This window comes from Rhipicephalus sanguineus, chromosome 11 (assembly GCF_013339695.2).
Source record: "Rhipicephalus sanguineus isolate Rsan-2018 chromosome 11, BIME_Rsan_1.4, whole genome shotgun sequence".
NCBI classification, from domain to species: Eukaryota; Metazoa; Arthropoda; class Arachnida; order Ixodida; family Ixodidae; genus Rhipicephalus; species Rhipicephalus sanguineus.
In genome coordinates this window covers 93,091,826-93,114,146 of record NC_051186.1, presented here as the reverse complement: position 1 = coordinate 93,114,146, position 22,321 = coordinate 93,091,826, and the positions used below count along the sequence as shown (strand labels likewise).

General features: G+C 45.2%; 1 protein-coding gene across 1 annotated transcript in view; it reads right to left on the bottom strand.

The window, feature by feature from the left end:
- Positions 1-10,543: 10,543 nt before the first annotated feature.
- Positions 10,544-22,321, bottom strand: part of LOC119375513 (endochitinase) — a 35,123-nt gene continuing 23,345 nt past the window's right edge. The window contains exons 6-10 of the mRNA XM_037645704.2: positions 22,005-22,114; positions 19,848-19,941; positions 18,590-18,766; positions 16,730-16,849; positions 10,544-11,352 (exon numbers count right to left, since the gene is read on the bottom strand). Coding sequence (XP_037501632.1) covers positions 10,663-11,352; positions 16,730-16,849; positions 18,590-18,766; positions 19,848-19,941; positions 22,005-22,114 — 1,191 coding nt within the window. The 3' untranslated portion in view covers positions 10,544-10,662. The remainder of the gene's footprint in view (positions 11,353-16,729; positions 16,850-18,589; positions 18,767-19,847; positions 19,942-22,004; positions 22,115-22,321) is intronic.

The window sequence follows — 22,321 nt, the reverse complement described above, 5'->3', positions numbered from 1 at the left end:
AATTCGAAGGTTGCGGGTTCGGATCCCACCGACGGATAGGGTGATCTTTAGTCCACCTAAGTTCATCTCAATTTACGTCATAATTACTACACTTCAGTCAAATACAACTAGTGTCGCCTATGCTTTCCTTGGCCTAATTGTCTGTTAGATTAAATTGGTTGTGTCTTGTCCCTTAAGACTATACCTATCATTTCTCTTTCCACGGCTCGCTGCGTCGTCCTCAATTTAATGTGAACCTTTTTTCGTAAGCCTCCAGGTCTCCGCCAGTAGGTAAGTGCCGGTAAAGTGCCGCTGTTATATACCTTATCTTAGTCGAAATCAAGAAGAAATGGGCATGGGCAGGTCATGTAACGCGAAGACAAGATAAGCGCTGGTCATTAACAGTAATAGAGTGAATTCCAAGAGAAGGTAAGCGCACTAGAGGGATACGGAACGTTAGGCGGGCAGATGAGATTAAGAAGTTTGCGGGGAAAGCGTGGCCCGGGCAAGAACAGGACCGGGTTAATTGATGAAACATGGGAGAGGTCTTTGCCTGGCAGAGGGCATAGTAAGACTGATGATGATGATAATCTACGAAGCTGTAGCTGTGACTCAACGTTACACTGCTTGCATTTAAATGACAATGCTCCCTCACCCTGACAAATGGATGAATGAACTTCGCTTTAATTGTCCCAATTGCGGGCAGTGTCCTGAAGCGACGACGTGCCGGAAAAGAAGTCCAGGACGACGCCGTCGAAGTCGTACGCCCTCAACCACTGCGCCAGACTCTCTGTCATGTCCTTCCAGTAGTAAACCACTGGGATGAACTGCCAATACTTTTCTAGCGGGTCGTGAGGGCCACCCACGGCAAGCAAAATTTTAAGCTTTGGATTGCGCTTTTTGAGATCCATCATCTGTTCGAACACTCCTGTAAGAGGCAAAGAAGGAAAAGCCTTGGTCAAAAGCACGCACCTGTACAGACAGTCATACGAATGACCTGTTAAGCGCGCGGTCCACTTACTGTTCGGGGGCAGCACCCATATCGGATTGTAGAAACAAGATTTGGCGTAAGCTCTTGATTCTGGGTCTGTGTGAAAAAAAAAGGTCACTGAAAGTGTCAGCCCATTCTGAATGACGAATGGAGAGGAAGTTTTCTTAGTGTTATTCAATATCTTTTTAAAACCAGTGGAGAAACCGCCAGGTCTCTGGAACTAATACAACTTTCTTATCATAATTATTAAAAATTAAAACTCGCTTAACGATCACAACTACTTCAACTTTCAACTCCCTGAAATGCGATTACACTAAGATTGTTTGGTGTGATAGTCAACTCTAAGCACTTCGTACCACTGCAGACATTTCATAATTCATAAGCTCGCTTCTCTGCACTGCGAGTTCCCTCAACTAGTGGCGGAACCTGTCAACGTTGAAATGAAACCAACGTTCTAGCTGCACATGCTGGTGTTTGCTTTTTTGCAATATCAATTATGTGGATACTATATATGCAATATTATATGGACGCTTGGACTTTATACAAAGCCTCACGGTGTCGCCGTCGGCGACGCCGTGAGGCTCCGTATAAAGTTAAAGTGCGATAACATCGGCCTGCTCATCCTATATATGTGCGAATGAAATCGCGCGAGCGCAGCCGACTAACGCGGACTCAGGGAAGCCGAAACGCGCCGGCCACCTTTCGTCTCCCGAAAGGCCCACGGGTGGTCCAGGAGAGGGCTGCGCGGCTTCGGCTGCAACTGCATACTTTAAGCCGCTGGGCGTGGTCGCGTGGACCCTATCTGACAGTGATCGGCAGACGGACCATACCTTTGCACATGCTATGCTCTCAACACACAGTTTTCGTTGAGGCGACAGGCAGCACGGAGGTTGCTTCGCTCGTTGCAGCGGCCGCGTTTCCTGACGTGAGAGTTTCTTTGAGTGACGCCAAGTCGCATGCTAGGGAGTTAGCTAGCAACCCTAATTGTGATAACATTTCAACTTGTTGCTATCGCACTTACTAGTATTGTCCTTTTTTTTGTGCATTACGCCGCGAGATACGAAGTCTACATCTTCGCCCCGTCATAACACAAGCCAGTTGCGTTTGTACAGGCTATTTGCAGAAATGGCTACGTCGCCATTCGTTGGGCAGACTGCATCGCAGGAAAGTTACCTTTGCAATTTTAAGGAACACCTGTTGGCTCTGTCGCTATTAGTTCCACGGGGCTATTCACTTGCTATTTTTGAGCATTACATAGACCCACAAAAATACTATAATATTGTTGTTTTGCTCGCTGAAACTTGCGAAACCGAAAATCGCGAAGCGGATTGCTTTGAGAAAAATGAGTATACTAAGTGCGCCATGCGCCTCCTTGTAGTTCACTGCCCTGATCGGGGATCTAAATGGATTAGCAGCAGTTCACATCAACAGCTGTACACGGTGAACGCCTTCTCTGGGCCAGAGGAGACGCCTGCCTCGTGCGTATGTTCATGCGATTAACAGCTATCTTTCAGTCCAGGTTAAGGGTGGTAAGCTGGAAGCAGACTCAGAGGTTTCATGGGAGGGTGCCTCAACATCACTCACTATGTATCCACCTTGACCACTACAATATCAACATCAACCATTATGATGGAAGACATTCCATCATTACGGTAGATTATGGTAAGGGATGATAGGAAAATTTTGAACTGGGTAATTGCTATCACTGCGATATATGTATTTTGTCGATCGACTGGCCTACATTTTCACGAGCAGCACTACCGCGTCTCTGCTTGGTCAAGTCTTGAGCTGGCCCCCAAAATAACCGCTGTTCGCGAACGAGGTGTCACAAATAGAACCAAGGAATTCACGTGTACCGAGCTCCAGCTCCTTATCGGTCAGCCTAATCCAGTGACTCTTTTCGTCGATGGTCACGTGGGAGTAGACGACGGCGCTGCATAGTTCAGCGGGGATGTCGCTGACGGTGGACTTGTAAGGGTCCGATCGAAAACGGGAGAAGCCGTCCCAGAAGCAGAATGTGTAGTAGTTTGGCTTCTGCGTCGTTGCAGCAACTGCAAACAAGAGCGTAGATAATTTTGAGTACGTGGCGCGGAACTGTTCGAATGCAATGGTGGTATTGTGCTTTCGACATTTTCTGCGCCATCGAGCTGTACTTTTGTGCTGTGAAAGGACAGTGCCGCACGTGGAATAGAGCATGACCAGGCCCGTAGCCAGAAATTTTCTTCGGGGTGGGGGGGAGAAGGGGGCACTTGCTGAAAACCTTGACTATTTGAGAAAAACACCTATTTTTATTATTTATTTTTGGTAAAAACACCTACTTCAAAATTTCGGGGCGGGGACCCAGCCCCCCCCCCCTGCCCTGGCTACGGGCCTGAGCATGACAGTGCGAGAAACTAGAAAGCAAATTTTATATATTATAGAAGGTCGCAGCTGGGAATTCTTTCCGGGCTCTGCTTTTTTTCTTACACAAAACCATATTAATCCAAGAAGCAGTTAGGCCAAGGAATGCATAGCCGACATTGTTACCTTTTAGCTGTAGAGTGCAGTAGCTATGCTGTAAAATCGGAAGAATCCCCCTTTTCGTTGGTGGGATCCGAAACCCGACCTTCGGGTTATGCGTCCGATGCCCTACCGATTAAGCTACAACGGATAGCACTTCCCCGTGCACTTTGTTGGGTACTTGTGTATGTGTAAACACTGGGAGTGTTAGCCAGTGCCATTCGCAGCCAAGGCGGCGAGTGATCCATACTCGCCGCCTTGGCTTTACGGTTGCCTTGGAGCTGGAGACGGTTGTAAATACTCGGTTTCACACAAGAAAAAGAAATAAGCTGACGTCATTGTACTAAGTGCCACGAACGTATCGATATGCAAACTTGTAAAGTGTTCCCGAAATATTGTGATAGGTCTGAGTGTAATAGGTGAAAAGAGTCTGAAGGTGCAACAGTTTACAGCGGAATGAACGCTTCACCCACTTTCGGCATTCCGAGAAATCTATATGCGCCGCCGCGTGCTTTGTTTTGTCTCTTATGGTTAAAAATGTGCTAAAAGCTTAAAAAAGTGGCTTCGTCGTATAAAGAAAGCTTGACGATGACAATAGTAGGGCTTGCTAACTCTAATGGGAAGGAAGAAATATGTTGAGATAAATGAAACGTACCACTAGTGAAGGCGAAAATGAATGCCAGCAGACGTAATCCCACAACCATTGTTGAAGCGCTGAAAGAGGCAAAAAAAAAGAAAAAAAAAGAACAACGTAATCCCACGATGCATCTGCATTTCCCGACCTAATTCATGCAGGTAAAAAAAATGTTTACCTGAAGTCGACGCTGATTCGTAGAAAATCACGAATAGCTTTCTGAAAAGCTGTCGGGCATTAGTTCTAAATAAGCGCTACCGATAACGTCATCGATGGTCGGTTTGGTGGACGTAGGCGCGTAGTGATATTAATAATACAAGTGTATAATGCACTTTGTATGTGCAACTTCTTCCAACCCAGGCTCGTCATTGAGGGCGCTTTTCCTGCGAAGCGAAATCATCAACCGATAGAAAAGGCCTGAGTGAAAGGTTCACTGATAAAATGATATATTGAGATAACGAACTTCCGGCGAAGGAGATGCTTGAGTGGAACCGCTGTCCTAATAAACGCTCTTATCATTAGATAAGAAGGCCACGCACACTCCGCAACAATGCTTTGCAAAATAGATGCTGTCGTTAATGATACAGCAATCATTGTTCGGGGATAATTGTACCCCGCACCGCCGGCAAAGCAGAATTCCATGGCATAGCCTTTGAGTTTAGCTGATTTAACAAAATATACTTCGCTGCGGACACCAACTAGGTTAATTTTTGTTTCAGCTAGGCTAGTCGTGCTTTTCTGTGGTTCTTGGTTGGTTGAATTATGGGCCGTAACGTCTCAATACGGCTAAGACTATGGGAGACGCCGCGGAGGAGGACTTTGGATAATTTCGAGCACCTGATGTTTAACGTGCGCTGATACGCACAGTAGACAGGCCTTTAGCATTTCGGCTCCTTCGAGATGTGACCACCGTGTCCAGGATTCAATCCCGCGGCCATAGGGTCAGCGGTCGAGCTCCATAACCATTAGACCACTGCGGCGCGTAAAGAGCTTCTAGGCGAGTACTTTTAAATGCAAAGCATTTCTTAGCGAACCTCAGGCATTTTGGTCATTTCTATCTATCTATCTATCTATCTATCTATCTATCTATCTATCTATCTATCTATCTATCTAGTCTGGGCGCTCTCCTGGTCGTCCCCATAACTTGTAATATACGAAAAATGGCATAGAAGAGGATCCGTGTATGACGAACACGAATCACTGGTCATGGCATGAATAACACGAAACACCTGTTGCGTGCATCATGAAACCCTTTCTCTCAGTCCCGTGTGGCACAGACCCGCATACCAGAGTTCATGTTGCGGGTATGTGCCACAGGTGATACAGAGCCTCAAGCAACACAGTAATCGCGAACACACACAAAATGACACGCAAGGAAAGTAATAATAGTAATAATTGTTGGAGTTTTATGTCCCAAAACCACGATATGATTATGAGAGACGCCGTACCGATGGGCTCCGGAAATTTTGATCACCTGGTATTCTTTAACGTGTACCGAGATCGCGCGGTACACGGGCATCTAGCACCTGGCCTCTAACGAAATTCTACCACCGCGGCCGGGATCGAACCCGCGACCTTCGAGTCAGCAGCCTAGCACCGTAACCGCTACACCACCGCGGCGGACGCATGGAAAGTGTGGAAGCTGACGTCAGAACACCCTTGGAAGACGCTCAACTACTATCCACTCGTCCACGTGGATTACGGAAAAAGCGGGCCCAATGTTTTCTTCAATTAATCGTCTGAGAGTACTAAGCCTCTCATCATTACCGGGGACTTGAACATTGATTAAAAAAGACCCAATAACGCCTGGTCCAAATACTGCACGAAAGACGGCTTGGATGTGGACAGGGCATCAATAGACCTCGCTGCCGCGTCCAGGACAGGAAGCATATCATAGACGATTTCATCGTAAGAAGCATCCAGGATTTCCACCAGCTGTACTATACCTCGCACTTCACTACACTTAGACGTCTCGTAAACGCGATCACGAACGGATCCGATTAACAAGTCTGGTCCAGCTGCTGTTGCTCACTGATCCCGGTGATGATGACCTTGTTCAAGAACTGTCAAGAACCCCTTCCACACATGCACATGGGTTCGTGAAACGTGCGTGCGTTCTCCGTCATAACAGACAGGTGCAAGCATAACAACTGTAGCGACTGCAATTGTGACTGTAACGTTACGTGCAGTGCGACTGCGCGTGCCACTCGACTGTGTATATATGTAGGAAAAGTTTTATGAATGAAGCTTAGTTGCGAGTAACGCCTGTCCTGTGAGTCTGTGTTCCTTCTTTGTCCTTTTCGGATTCGCGCTATCCAGTATTGAAGAATATAAGCACTACATATCAGCTTACCGCATCTCGTGTTAGTAACACCCATGTGGCTGTTGGCATCGTTACGCAACTGTAAACTGGTTACATAATACATATGCGACTCTTCAACATATGAGTGTGTGTATACCACTTCCACATTTCTCGAGCGTCATTCTGCAACGTTTCGCTCAATGGGAGATATTACGCCACAGTCACCATCCCACGGTACGTGGGATCTGCCGAATTTTTTAGGATGAAGAGATACTGCCCATTTGTGACGCTGCTCCTGACACCAACAGCTGTGGTTGGACAGTGGCAAAGAGTACTGTCACTTCGTGGAGCCGAACCCTGGTGTACCACATAAAAGGTGCACGACATCTTGGAGTGAAGGCTGCTTGGTTAACAGCATTTGAAAAAGAAAAACTGTATATTGCTACATGAAGAGGAGAAAACGCCGACATTAAGAGAAAGTAGCTGACATCACATCCACATGTATTAATAGAAAGTCACATCTAAAATAACTTTAATACGTTACTGCTATTTCACGCATATATAAAAAGATTGATATGAATACGTGACCAGTTGGCTGTTTCGTGCAGCCGAATGCAAGGTATTACAGCTAATATTGTTTTGGAGGAGAGGTCACTGAGGACGGTCCGCTTCTTTCGCCTCTTCTCCCCCAATGGGGACATGAGATATGATGTTAGTAGCCGCCACTGAAGCTGACGCTCGCTCCCAGCAAGACAACATATATAAGATAAATCGACTTTTTGGGGGCTCTTACAGCCACTTACACGTTGCCGCTGCATATGTGGTGGTTAATGGCTACTCGGCATCTACAAAGATTATCGAAAAAGCCACAAACGCTGCATAAATGTTCCCTTAAGAAGATCCAATAATTTTTCACAAGAAACATGGAATGAAGCCTGCCATCCTTTCAATGAGGTATATTGTTTTCGAAACGTTATCGGCAATTTGCTTAGAATGAGGATCATCATCGTTGATATGGGCATAAATTTTAACTCCTGCAAAAGATCTCTTGCGCTTTCTCTCACGTTTCTTCATGGGGAGTGCGTGAAATTCATCTAGAAGGAACTGAAATCTATTCAAAGGCAACATTACGAGGTAGCTTTTGAACGCCCGTGAATATTTCTGGCGTCTTTAAAAAGGATGAGTGTAATTTTTAGTCTTCGGGAAGCTCTATATCGCTTTAATTTTATGTCACCGATTCGGGGAAGTCAAATTGACTTGACATGCATAAATGCGTGTGCGTTCTTTCAATGATCTTTGTCTGTGAAAACTGCAGCATCATTCGAAAAGCTCTTGTTCTACTGATGCAAATGATATCATTGCGATCACATTAGATGTATATGACCAGTTTCTTCAAGTGTACACATAGCTGTTTCTTGCATTACTACAGGTATTGCTAACTCGCGTCCCTGTCGAGTAGCTCAGGAATGATATGTACAGTACTCACGGCTTGAGACGTGAAAATGTAGGGCTAAGTAGTGCACGTACTTGCGTTTCCAGCGTCTACAGTTCTTGTCATATCGGCGTAACGTTTACTGGAACATTTTACATCGGAGCGAGCATTACACCTAGCGGCCAGATTTGCAGCCACATGGCATGGTTACCCCTAGCAACTGCTCATGATAGTCGTTATACTAAAAAAACACGGTTGATCCCTCCGTCATAGGAATCGAAATAACACGAAAGTAAAGCGTGCCCTTACAGAAGTAACTGAACGCTTACTGTACATTGATATAAGAGAGTTTGCACAATGTATATTGATGTCTGGCAGCTAATGGCGCCGTTTAACGTGTATGCACCCACTTTGATGATTGGTGGTACATCTCCATCCCGACGACTAACGTCCATGTTAAATGATTAAACAAACCTTTGTGGTAGCTGTAGTAGTTAACGGTGCAAGCGTAATCAGAGAACGAGGTGTGATAGCCAGAAGAGCGTCGCATATTGGACGCAGAACTTGGTCGCCATCCCGCGGCATGTTAAAATGTGATTGAACACCACGGCCGGACCAGAGGGAAACGCAAGGCGCGTCGTGCCGCCCCGGTAGCCCGGCCGCGATTTTCCTCGGGGCGAGCGCGTGAGCATGGAACGCGCTGTTACAGCCAGGTGAAGCAGGTGTGCGTCGCAGAGCTATTTTAAAGACGATAGTCTTTTTAAAGACGATAGTCTTGGGATACTTAAACAGAAGAATTTTGGTCACAAAGGAAAGTTTATTGAACCTGTACACGCAAGCGCGAGAGACACTTATAAACTAGATACTTATAAATTGCGTCAGTGTAACTTGTACAAACGCTAGACGCAATTACTGGCTGGGGTAATACACTGTACGCTACCGAGCAACTACAAAACAACAACTAAATTGACTAAAGCATCTTACTTCCCAAGGAGATGAGGAAAATTTTGGTCTGTCTTTCTGTTTGTCAGCACGTCACTCGATTCAGCTACTCGGCCAAAGTTGAACCACTTGCCCAAGGGCCAGCCATCTTGAACGGCTGACTAGGTTCATACTTGTGTACACTGTCGATCAGAAAGCAAACATTACACATATCTGAGGCACAACATCACTAGGTAAGTATTAGGTGGTGTGTTCCTTTAATAGAAAATGCAAACATACGTAATTCTAAAGACCCCAGTTTCTTAAGCTGCGCTGAAACTTGGCTTTTTCCGTGCCCTCTGCACGAGCTCAGTGTTGTGTTTCAGTTTCGGTTCTGTATTGCACTGTACGAATGCCATGGGGCGCCACTTTGGCATTCCTGTTTTACCCAGGCGACGTGTAAATAAAAGAGTGTGTGGAGAGTACTCGTTGAGTGCGGACGTTCCTTCTGCTTCAGCGCTTCGCGCCAAACCGCGTGTTCGGGCTGGCTGGCATCCCCGCCGGTCGCGTTGGTCACCGCCGGACTTCGCCTGTTGCTGCGCCGGGACTAGCAGCCCGCAACACAACACTCATGTTTCCCGACGTACCGCCAGATGGCGTCCATATCTCACGCAGCGCCTCTTCTATCGCCTTTAGACGACATTTGCAGTGAAGCACGCAGATACGCGGCCAATTTTTAATTTGTATTAGCGTGATGCTAATAGGCCAACACTTTTACGACGCTTTGGCAAAGGTCGCCACCTCGCGGTGTGTTAAGGCACTGACAAAATTCGACTTTTATTGAAAACGTGCCGAATGGGACGGACGCGTAAACGCTTGCAGGTGCTAGTCGCGGAGGCCACAGCAATGACGAATTACTTTACCTTACCACTCCCAGAGGTCAACATTACCCAGCCGACCGGGAGAGTGGTAGATATAAAAGCCGCGTTCGTAAAGCCTCTAGAGTCTGTGACCGTGGGGCAGTGGATAGCGTGCCCAGCATTTGTTGTTGCGGACCGAGCGGTCGTGGGTTCGATGCCCGTTGACGGTACCTTTTTTTCTTTGCCATCTGATTGTGTAGTTTTTCGACGTCATTTCCGTGACGGAAATACGTCACTGAAGTCTTGGTGGACCCTGGCATAAAACACTTTCGTGTTAAAAAACAATGTTTTGTTTCAGTCCGTGAGTATTCTACGTGAACAGCGGTCTTAGGCCACAAACTGCGGCGAAAATTAACCAAAAACACAAGACCACACAAACACACATAATCAAGAAGGTTGTCCCTGACATCATCTGCTTAGAATTTTATTAACTCATCTAGTGATATTACTCTTTGCTTTCTTTTTTGTCTATTGCGCTAAAAACTTGCGCTCGAGGCATAATTCCTTGATATGTATGTGTGGATTATACACGTATGTCATACGGCTTGTATTGTGGATAAACTGAAGCAGCGTTTTGTGGAATCTGTTATAACGTATCTAGCGGTTATAGCTGGTAGTGGCATTGCAGCGGAGGCTGGCTTGCAGTAGTACACGGGAGCCTAGACATATGCACATTTGCTTTTCACTATCTACTCCACAGAGCTTCCAGCTACTCGCCAATGTAAATCAACTTTTCGTTTACTGAGTTTAAAGCGCAAATTTCAGATGGGGACTTGTATTTGTGGAAACAAATCTGTGTTGCGTTGTCACCGAATGCACTGGTGAGTCCAAGTCATTTCGCTTTATTATGTGAAAAAAAGGGGCTTGTATGACTATACAACGAATACCACTGAAGAAATACGATTTATTTAAAAAAAAAGAAATGCGATTCCGCAAAGTAAGTACAATGCAGTTTACAAGACAGTCGTTCACGATGCCTAAACATCACGAAAGCTTGCATTCGGGTCGGTTGGTGATCGCAGGCCAGTTGCATATTTGCCGCTCGATGTCGAATATTGTTCCCGGTGCACAGTTCTGGAGGTGCGGTTTGGAATGCACGCAGTGGTAGTATTTGCTGCAGTCTGACTCGTGCGGTAGCATGGCGCTTTGTTTGGCACCCTTGCAGATATCGTCGCTACTCCTCTTCGTCACCGCCTCGGTAGTGACGAGTGTCGATGACTTCGAAGACGACTCCGCAGGTGTAGTTGTCAGTGGTTCACCGCTTACGGGCGCGGTGCTTGCCTCGGCAGGCACTACTTTGTCGGGCGTATTCGGAACCGTTCGCGGGAATTTCGAGGCAGGTACCGTAACTGATGACGGGACTGGCTGACCCTTTGTAGGAGTCTTCGTCCTCGCTGGCTCTTTCTTCTGAGACGGTGTCGACACCTTCGACGATGTGGTCGTTGTCCGCTTCGGAGGCGTTGCCGTGGTGGGCATCAGTTTGAAAATGTCCTCGTCCCACCAGGAGGCTGTCGGTGGATTGTAAGGGTAGTCGATGTCGGGCGTCGCTGCGTCGAAGCTGGAGCGAAGGACTTTCACGAGGTTAGACTTTCCCACGCATTTGGAATTGTAGTCGTCCAGGTCTACGCTTCTGATGACTGCGCCTCTGAACTTGCGGCCAATGATCATGCTTGCCTGCGATATAGCAAGAGGTGTAACGTCAGTGAGTGACGGGTTATTAAAATGGGCGTACTGAACTTTGACGCTTTCCAGAATCGTAGCAACACCGGAGTTCTTTCTTAAACGGGAACTCTTAGCTTTCACTTGCAATGTATGTCACGTACACAATTAGGACACTTGCGATCTCTATCGAACACGAGTGAACCTTGTGATGAACTGCCGATAGTAAAAGCAGTAGTATTTTTGTTAATGGCATAGTTAACTCTGTTTAGGTTAGCCTAATTGACGCCAATGTGGGTCACTCTGTATGATTTACTGCTTATGTAGCGCTCTGGAATAGCGAAAAAAATAAAGTTTAGAATTTTGCCCTGGTGTTAAAAATCCAGCTCATTGCCAATATATTCAGTAATATTTTTTTTATATATACTGCACTTTCACCGACGTGAGCCACGCGCTGTTTTCGCGGCGACGCCGCAGGTTAGTGTAGCATGTTCCGAGGGAATGGCGAGGTAAGCTTTCGGTGTACAAGGGGCGAGTGACAGTATTAAGCACGTTGATCCTCCCTGGTGACACTCGTCACCCTTTTGGTCAGTGCTATGCCGACCTTGTACTCATGTCTGAAGGCATTGATTGTCCCCATAGTCAAGAACGAGGCCGCAGAGTGCACGACTTACGGACTGCGAATTTCGAGGACCGAACTGACGTACGACAGACGCCACTGCGCTGACCATAAGATAACTGCAACCAGGTCACGTTGAGATGTGAAACTTCTGCACCAAATCTTTAGTATACTTGCCCATGAAAATGCACCTTCACGACAGCTACTTTTGGCTTGATGAGTTATACGGAACCCAGTAGCAATTGCCAAAAAAAAAGAGATTAAACCACAAGCGCCAAGCCTTGTTGAGTGCAGCAAAGGGAAAGCTACAAGCGTCAACGATAGTTTCAACACTCTAAGAAAAAAAAGAGTCCTCTTACTCTTTTTTGTGAATGCTCATTTTCCACGTATATGAGTCTCTTTATAGAGACACGTGAACTCTCTCTAGAGATAATTTTGAGTCCCACGACTCGTCGCAGAGTCGTGGGACTCAAAAGTGGATTAACGTGTCTTTTTAAAGAGAGTCATATGCTTGCCAAGCCGAGACTTATCAAAGGGGGTAACACATGCATTTTTTAAATTGGAGTGATTATCTACCAACGCTATTTCACAGCGCGTACCTGGTGCGTAGCTTATGGTAATTTATTATATCCGTTTCTCAGGTAGCATCTGACATCTCTGAAACCGTTAGGCTAATGAATAGGCAGAGGATGCATCGATACGCAAGCACGACTTACTGAATTTTTAAGTCTTCCGAAGAAAATCAGGTACCACTACCCAAAAGCGGATGCTTGGTCGCTAAATGTTAGTCTTATTATGCGGTGTAACATTGACACACTTTAGTTTTATTCAGAACGCCAAATATATGCATGGGCCTCTAAGAATCATGCCTTTCATGCCAGGTTGTCTCCTTGAAATGTAGAGGGAGAGAGAGAGAAAGAAAGCGAGATTAGGAAAAGCAGGGAGGTTAACCAGACGAACGTCCGGTATGCAACCCTGTACTGGGATAAGGGAACGGGGGCTATGAAGGCAAAGAAAACGAGGAGACAAGCACTGCACACACACAATAGTAGAAACGGTCACCGGGGCCGAAGTTTTCCGACTTACACGACTTCAGCGGCGCTGTGGCATTCGAATAGGAGTAGCGGGCTTTATGGGGGCCGCGGGTGATCTACAGCGACTTCACTTTCTTTGTTTTACACTTTCTTTGTATTTCATAGCAAGGTTAAACTCGTAATGGTAATCAAATGGGAGAACATTAAACTGAGAAAATAATGTACTTGTGTGGCTGTCATAAGGAACACACGCGACATGGCGCAATGCTTTTTTGTGTAGGAGAAATACCGTCTGAATGTTTTTCTGTGACGTTGTTCCCCATACTAAATTACAATAATTAGCATGAGAAATAAATATTATATTATACAGCAATAGCCGTATCTTTGATGGCAGAACATGCCTTCGCCATACTTCTTGCAACGCGTTCGATGTGTTTGTCCCATAATAAGTGTTGATCAAAGATCACTCCAAGTGTTTTCACGTCAGCCGAGACCTCGATTCGTTCTGATCGATAGAATATGTTTAGATTACGATCTACACGTTTTTCGATAGGTGCAAAAAGAACCGCTTTTGTTTTTTTCGAAATAATCTGTAAGGAATTCGCTTTACTCCACAAATACAGCGTAGCAAGGACGGTGTTAGCCTCTTGCGATAAATGATCAGCACTACTTGACTGAAAGAAAAGACTGGTGTCATCTGCGTATATTATGTATCGTGGTAAGTTACTAATGTTTGCTAAGTCATTTATATAGATGTTGAACAGTATAGGTCCCAATATGCTTTCTTGGGGAACACCGGCTTCCAAATTCAGGGGGTCTGAGTATTCTCCTGATATGCAAACGCATTGTTTCCTGTGCATTAGGTAGGACCTTAGAAGATCCAGGGGTAATCCAAGGAATCCATAATGGTCAAGTTTTTTTAGTAAAGAAATATGGTTGATCCTGTCAAAGGCTTTGGAAAAATCAATAAATACGTCTAATGTTAATTTTTGTTCTTCAAAGCCATTCAGTATTAAGTCCTTCTGTGTTAATAGAGCTAATTCAGTCGATCGGCCCTTACGAAACCCGAGTTGATACGGAGATAATAGCTGATACTTTTCACAAGACGACACAACCCTTTTACAAATAATCTTCTCCAAGCCTTTTGAAATGACTGGGAGCACTGACACTGGCCGATAATTTGACATGTCATTTCGGTCGCCTGATTTGAACAGAGCAGTTACCTTTGCCTGTTGCATTTTTGCCGGGAAAACACCAGTAGACAAGCAAATATTGAATACGTGGGTGAACGCTTGCCCTAGAAAGTCTATTGCGAATTTGATGGGCTTAATCTGGAGACCATCAATGTCCCGTGCCTTACTGTTCTTTAAAGATATGAAAACAGAGTAAACCTCGTCAGGTGTCGTAGGCTCAAAAAACGCTGTGTTTACACTGGACTCTCCCATAAAATTGAGAGCGTCCATACTGTGAGCACTAATTACTAAACTTGTAAAGTGTTGATCGAAGCGATTTGCTAATTCTACACCCTTTAGCTGCTTCCCATTTTGTGTAACCTGAAGCTCTTCATTACTTTTATCACGATTTAGGAGTTTATTAAGTGCACGCCAAACTAGATCGCCTTTGGAATCTGTATCACTAAACAGTTTTTCCATATACGTCTTTCTTGTATCTCGGAGAAACTTAGTTACAAAATTACGATAATTTTTTAAAAGCAGAAAGATCATCCGGGCTTCTTGAGTGCACAAAGTGACTGTATAATTCGTTTTTCTTACGAATTAAATTTAGACATTCATTTGTTAACCAGGGCTTGCGTAGTTTTCTTGATGTCTTTACCCTTTTTAGTGGAAAGCAACTAGTGTAGGTAATATTTATTATGCGCATGAGAGTATCGTAAGCAGTGTTAGCATCCCCACATTTAAATACGGGTGCCCAGTCGACATCTTGAAGTTCATTTCGAAAGTCATTCATTGTTCTTGGATTTATTTCTTGTATTACGAAATATTTACATTCGCGTCGTCTAGCTATGAGTGTGTTGTTTTGTTTAGAAAACATGTATATCTGCAAATGATTACCTAAATCGGCAATAATGGTACCAGCGTTGATAACCTGCATTGGGCTGTTCGTAATAAATAAGTCGATAAGGGATTCAGTAAGGCATGCGACACGAGTGGGTGCTTCTATTATATTCGCACAACCAAATGAGTCAAGGAGTAATGTCAGATTCCGGGTAATTGAATTCGATTGCAGTATGTTTATATTGCAGTCACCGCCTACGTTTATGCACAATCTATTTTGGTATGCATAACATAGTAATTGTTCTAAGAAGGCGAAAAAAAGTTCACTATTTCCATCAGGTGGTCGATACAAAACAGCGAAAACATAGCATCCGCATTGTACTGTAAGCGCTTCGTAATCGGGTGTTGTTTTGCAGAGATTTGCAATCAAGTGACATGAAAGCCTTTGACACCATCTGCATGACACCTCCACCACGACGGTTTGGTCTATTTAGAAAGAAGTTGTGATATCCAGGCAAGGAAATAACATCATCTTCTGAATTGTACCATGTCTCACTTATCATTATAATATCAAACTTAAATATAGAGTCGTTAAGAAGTGCTTCTATCTGGTCGTGTTTATTACGGGCAGACTGAGCATTGAAATGCAAAAAGGTATGAGAGTCAGCGCAGCTAGGACGAGCAAGGTTGCATGGTGCGATCATCAGCAGACAAGAGACAAAATATGCTGTTTGTTGCTAATAATCACTAGCACATTTTAGATAGGTCTGTTTCGCATGTGACCTTAACAACACCTGACTCTTCCGTTTTTCGTGCGAACAATTTTCCGTCCCTGACCCATACAAAGCGCCATTTCATTTCCTTCTTTTTTGCAACTGTCATACCAAGCAGTTGCTTTTGTTGAGGGCACAAGTGCTCGTTCACGAAGACGGACTGCTTGGAAGAAAAACCAATGTCTTCTGCGGTGATCCTTGCCTTTCGTGCTTTTTGAATTACAGCGTCACGTTCGAGCGACGGTTGAAAGACACGACAATGTTCTTATCAGTGTCAGAGTTCCGCACGGGAACGCGATGGCAAGCATCGATACCTTGTTCAGTTATCGGCACGCCAAGCACTCCACCTACTTTCTCCAGAATATTCCCAAGGTTCTCATTGTGCGAGCAAGGAACACCCTTCACCTCAATATTCTTATTTGTAGATTTCTTCCAGTAGTTGTACACGGTTCATTGACGCCCTGATGCCGCAGTGCCTGCATTACTGCTGATATCTCGACCGAATGAAATGCCTTCTCATAATCTATGAAGGAGATATTTAGGGGCTGGCTTTCCCCGCATTTCTCTATCGCCTTGGAGTACAGAATACACGTAAAATCAAGAATGTTCCACTGCCTCCAATGGTAAGAAAGTTGCAACTTTCAGAATTTTTTTTCGAACGTTATAATAAGCAGTCAGACACGCTCGTTTTTTGGCTTATGCCTATCTGCTATAGTGCACACGGACACAAATGGGGGGGGGGAAGGTGTACGCATGTATAACTTTGTATACTGAACAACAATGGTGGCAGCAGGCAAAATTTTTATGAAAGCTGCCTGCCCAAAACAGACAGCTGCTAAGAACTGAAGTGAATTTAGGTTCACAGGTACTTGTCCCCGTGTGTTCTGTGATGTGAACTTTGGGAATGACAGCTACGAACGGGAAAATGGACATCGTACAAATATGCCCAACCTTTTTACGAACGCTCTCTTCATCTTCGTAGGCAACGTAGTCTTCATCGTCCTTTAGATACGGACAGGAGTCTTGACTGGAGCGCCCCTGCTGCCAACCACTTTGAAGCTGGCCGCAAACCTGGAACACATTTTAGAACGACAGAGAGCTGAGCTACATGGTAGGTATTCATGTTCAATTGGTGTTTCTGGAACACACACATGGGTACAAAACGTAACAAGAAAAGCCTGCTGTGTGAGCATCTTGATGAACTCTTCTTTACGAGTGGAAGTTTCGTGCGTGTGAATATTTACGATGTGTGAGTTTTCCTGCTCTGTGAACATCTATAATGTAGTAGTGAAATTGGGCATGTGAATGTCCATTAATGGGTAAATTTGCATAGTTTTGCGATTGTTGACAAATTCACGATGAAAACTATCATGCAAATGAAGGGGAGTAGCAGCACCAAACATGGGCGAAAACCTCCCCTTAAAACACATTTATTTAAAAAAAAAACATGTGAATCCTTCCAGCCTGTGAGTGGGGATGACCACCGAAGCTCTTTCGCACACTACACAGAGGCGATATGATGGAGGCCAGTTTTGCATCAAAGGCCAGGTTGTTAATATGCCCACCAACGTTCAATCCACTTTGCAGAGTCTACCGCGACACATCGACGAAGACACCGCCATCGAGGTGCACATTAAGCAACGTTTGCTCGCGAAGGCCACCTAGAAGACCGATTTTGTCCGCTTCGCAACATGCGCGTACGACTGTTTGCTTTATGCTTCACTGCAACACACATTATAGGGAAGGCATCTTACAAAGACCAAGCTAACATCGATTCTCTCAAAGTCGACTTCCCTACTAAAGACAAATGAATTGCTGGCAACATATTTTCCAGGGCCACTATAACACCTGATATCAGATGACGGCCCTGGAACCTTTTTTATGATTATATTAACAGTTCACTGTTGCCCTGCGGCTGGTTTCATATGATCGTGCTCCAACGTGGACGGCTACCGCCAACTCGGGGAACCTGAGGCAACGAGACTTCTTGCACGCGGTCGCCACGAAATCCCGGATCTTAGACAAACCGTATATAAAACTTCGCTGTAAAAAGAAACATTAAACCTGCTCTTTGCATAGCACCACTTCATTTTACTGGTGAAATATGTCGGTTTTTTTAGTGAGGTCGCGTATTCATGTATACGTCTTTCTACTAACTTGCCTAGAAGCTGTTAGTAGTGCTCTCCGAAATATCTTATAACGATGCGCACGTCACTGACATTCTTTATATTTTTCACTGGCGCATACTTTTATTTCTGCAGGCGGAAGTGCCCGAGGCTCGTCTACTTAGACTTCAGTGCTCGCTAAAGAATTCCATGTGTTCGAAATTTCCGGAGGCATTTACTACAGCCTGCCTTAGAACCATATCGTCATTTTGGCATCTAAAACTCTAGCAATTATTATGAAATTTTGTGTACGCGTTGTATAGTGTGTTTGCTAGAACTATGCGACTGATTTTTTACGTGTGGTCATCATGTGCATCAGAGCGTCTTGCATGTTATTTAATTTCGACTTTATGTTTCATTAGAGTGAATGCTTTTACTGTAATCTATGTGATTGTCATTGTAAGAAGATTGCCGGTGTTCGTGCAGGTCCTTGGTGACTCTCAAGATTTCCGCGACATCTTTTCACCAAGGAACCTCTGACGTGAGGTTGTAAATAAGCTTCACTTGACATACTCTTTCCGGTAAGTACAATATACAATGCCTTCACGTACGCACAATAGCGTTCATTACATTTCGCTTGTACAATAAGTGGCCTTATTTTCGGCGTCCAACTACGTTGCGGCAGAGTCAGTCGGCATCGCCTCACCTCGAATGACGACATGAGCCCTTGTTGCTTGGTGTAATTGCCAGGTGGCCCGGCGAATAGAGTAGGCTTACCGAAGCCCCCACCTGTGACCGAGTACGTACGACCCGACAAGGGAACTTCCGGAACAACTCTCGTGCGCTCGGCTCCCCTCTTCACAATGAGTTCGATTCTGTCAATCTGTGAGAAACGGGAGGAACAACGAGACAAATACAGTTAAACATTGATATAACAAAGTTGGTAAAATAGGCAAATCATTTCGTTATATTGAAACTTGGCTACATTGAAATTCGACCATTTAAGCCAACTATAGTCGTCAAAGGCTGCTTTCTTTGCATGTTTGAATGACCCAGTGTTACAATAAACTAAGTGTCATAACGCGAAAAGAAAATGTTCTTGAACCTGAGATCTGATGACCGCGTCTTGATGCTGCGCCGGCAAAGAAGTCCTCTTTACATCCGCCGAACGTAACGTGTTAACCCGAAAGAAATGCGGGTCCAGTGCGTTGTGGTAACATAGGATAAGCGTTCGCACAACCGCGTGCTAGTCAACCATATGACCAGTGGCCCCAGCAAAAGCTTAAATTTATCGCCGCGGTCTACCGCTGGGGCAGCACTGAAACTTCGTTATGTCAAAACAACAACAACAACAACAACAACAAAAAAAACTTTGCCTAAAGGTCCAATACGTGAGAAGTTGTTCGGGAATGATGTAACTACGATGCGAAACTTGAGTGACCGCATGTAGTAAAAAAGTTTCTCTACGATTCGGTGTGAAAGCTGCGTAGTGCGTGAACGTATCCTATGTACTTCTAACAAGCATTTGTGTAGTATTGTAACTAGAAATTGCGTGGGCAGTGCGGCTGAGAGCACACGTGGGCCACCATTGAAGGTATGTGCACAGCATTACAGCAGTTGATAATCGCTAGAGAGGTTTATAACATGTTACAAAACAGCTTTGCAAAACGTCCTGAAGGTGGCGCAAACGACAGCCCAAAGGTGAGAGTAAGAGATACACTTAAATACCGTACATAAAAGATGCGTCTATTCTTCATTTTATCAGGTTCATCCCAATCTGGATAGCCAGAGGAGGCTGCACTTACAGGGAGGGGCAGAGTGACATACGAGAGAACACGAGGCGCAGACATTTTGCGCTTTCGTTCAAGCAATGTGATGTCGGAGTAGGATTTTGGAAATTATTTCGGTGATACCATTATTTGTCTGCCCATAGTGAACCGGCGGGTCAAAAATCACATGCTTACATCAGACATGTCCATGGACCTCGATACGTTCAGTCCTGCACCTCGCGGAAATTCCAAGCAGTCGCTGCTTTTCACAAAGAAGAAGTTTACTTGCCTGAAAACAACAAGAGAGATAACACGTAAATTTACCAGAGTGTTCCCGGCTGTTTGCGCAAGTACGCTACCCCCCTCAGACACCACAATATCCTAGAAACAACGACGGCTTCGGGAGTTGGTTCATGCTGTTCTAAAAGTTTTGAGCATCAGGGACGAACATGCGCTCGCATGAGCGCTGCCATGTTTACTATACGAACGCTTTGATTCGTTCCAACAAACAGCACTGTCTTCAAGGCGAAAGCCTCTGATGACTCATCAACCGGGACAAGTGAACAACGGCTGCGGCGGCGGCAACACGAGCGATGAAAGATATCATCGCGTGATGACCTGACACTATAACGTCATCGTGATGTCACAGGAGGCAACAAATGACAACATGATGACGTCAATATGACGTGACATGCCGACGTCATCACATGAAATAGTCGCTTTCCCAAGGGCAGGGCGGTCCTGGAGGCACTGTAAAACCACGTGTGGTGCAGAAGGCTTCGAATGCCTCCGATCCCGGAGGCGGTACAAAATCACCCCGTTGGGTACAGAAAACTTTCGGTGAGGGGGGGGGGAGGGGGAGGTTCAATGCAGTCGAGCGAAAAGAAAAAGAAAATGAAGAAGGCTTTTGTCTTTTAGTCGACTTAGGCAAATGCATAAGAAACCATGTTTTTTTTTTCAGCACACTGATTCATGTTTAGCATCGCATTGAGTTTTAATAGCTTTGCGTTTCACCCTACCTTGCGTCGTCATCAGCTGCACTTGATGTGTGCAGCACGGTCACTTTTATTGGTCTGCGATGATGGGTCAGTGCGTCGTACTCCAACTACGGAGTTCGTCGAAAGCCAGCCGAACAAACTAATTACATGCCGGATATAAGGTGTCGCAAGTATCTTGCTTCACCTTATACCAGACAACTTCAGCTTACCACTCGCTTCTGCTCGCGGCTTTAAAGGGGTGGTGCCACCAAATTTGTGGCTTGCGCGTTCTTTCTTGTAAGCGTTTCCTATAGCTCCAGGGAGCATGATGCACGCACCAAGATTCATGTATTCTCGCTAAATAATTTAATATCGCCTCTTGATGTGGACAACTTTCGGTTTCGGTTTCTGGGCGCCGAGGTTGGGCAGTGACGTAGAAGTCTAAGGAGGCGTGGTCACGTGACCACACAAGGCTGTGACGCACTTAGCCAGGAAGCGATCGAAACTCGGCGAGCGATGTAGCAACCGATGCTTTGCCGGTACTATAGTGAATTAGAATATATTCTACTTCACTACAGTCGGTACGTACGTTGCGGAAGTGGCGGAGGTCCGGAGGTCACTCACGTTACTACAGCAGATTTGGTGTGACGTCACTACAACTTTCGTTGCCCATCCTACAGATTTACGTCAGTGTTGGCGCGCTAGCGATGGGTTTCGATCGGGAGAATGGGCATTTAGGTACACATTGGAAGTGAATTAAAATATATTCTAAACGTTTGCTGTATCCGACCCTTCGTGTGCAATGTCCTTGCATACAGAGGAAACCCACAAAAAGCTTGTTATAGCCTCGAAATTTAATGGCCCCACCCCTTTAAGTGTGCATATCAGAACTGGTGTACACTGGCGTGGACGCGAGGTTGATAGGAGGCTAGGAAAGAAGGAGAAATCTAACAATCCGCCTGAGGATTTTACGTCCCGTAACCACCACATGATTATGAGACGTGCCGTGGCGGAGGGCTCCGACCACTTGGTGTTCTTTAACGTGCCCCTAAATTTAAACATACGCGCACCATGAGCCAGCCCGCCATGTGCACTGCGTAGGCATAGATTTTGTCTATAGATCTCCTACTAACTTAGACGCAAGCCTGCGTAGGCGTAGAGATATTGCATAAATCATTTTTCAGCCATTTCTATCAATATTATGCAATGAAGGAACGCTTGGTTTATCAGAACGACACAGTTTCGTAATCCCAGCTCATTCTTTTCGCACGTTATGAGCACTTACGCTATCTTAATTCTGCAAAGAAAATCAGCAAGTACGTGTTCTGATATTTTGCACGTCACACCTTCTAAACAAAGCTTGAGGCCTACTCACTGCGAGAGTCTGTTGATGTCGAATAGGTAGTGCGTCGAACTGTCGAAAGCGGGCAGAGTGAGGATGATGTGCCACTTCGCCGAGTACTCCTTGAAACTCTGTCCTATTTGCTGCAAATGAAACAATTAAGTAACTGAATCACGGGAAGCCGCATCACACGCTTGTATACAATTGAGAGATGCGCGGTGTAGAAACGATTACAAGAAAGGAAATACTAAAGGATGGTGGCTGTCATAACGATAGTCACAACGTCTCCTAATTTCGAACAAAGCAATAGAAAGGGATAATAGAAACGCAGACGCTATACACTACCGTAA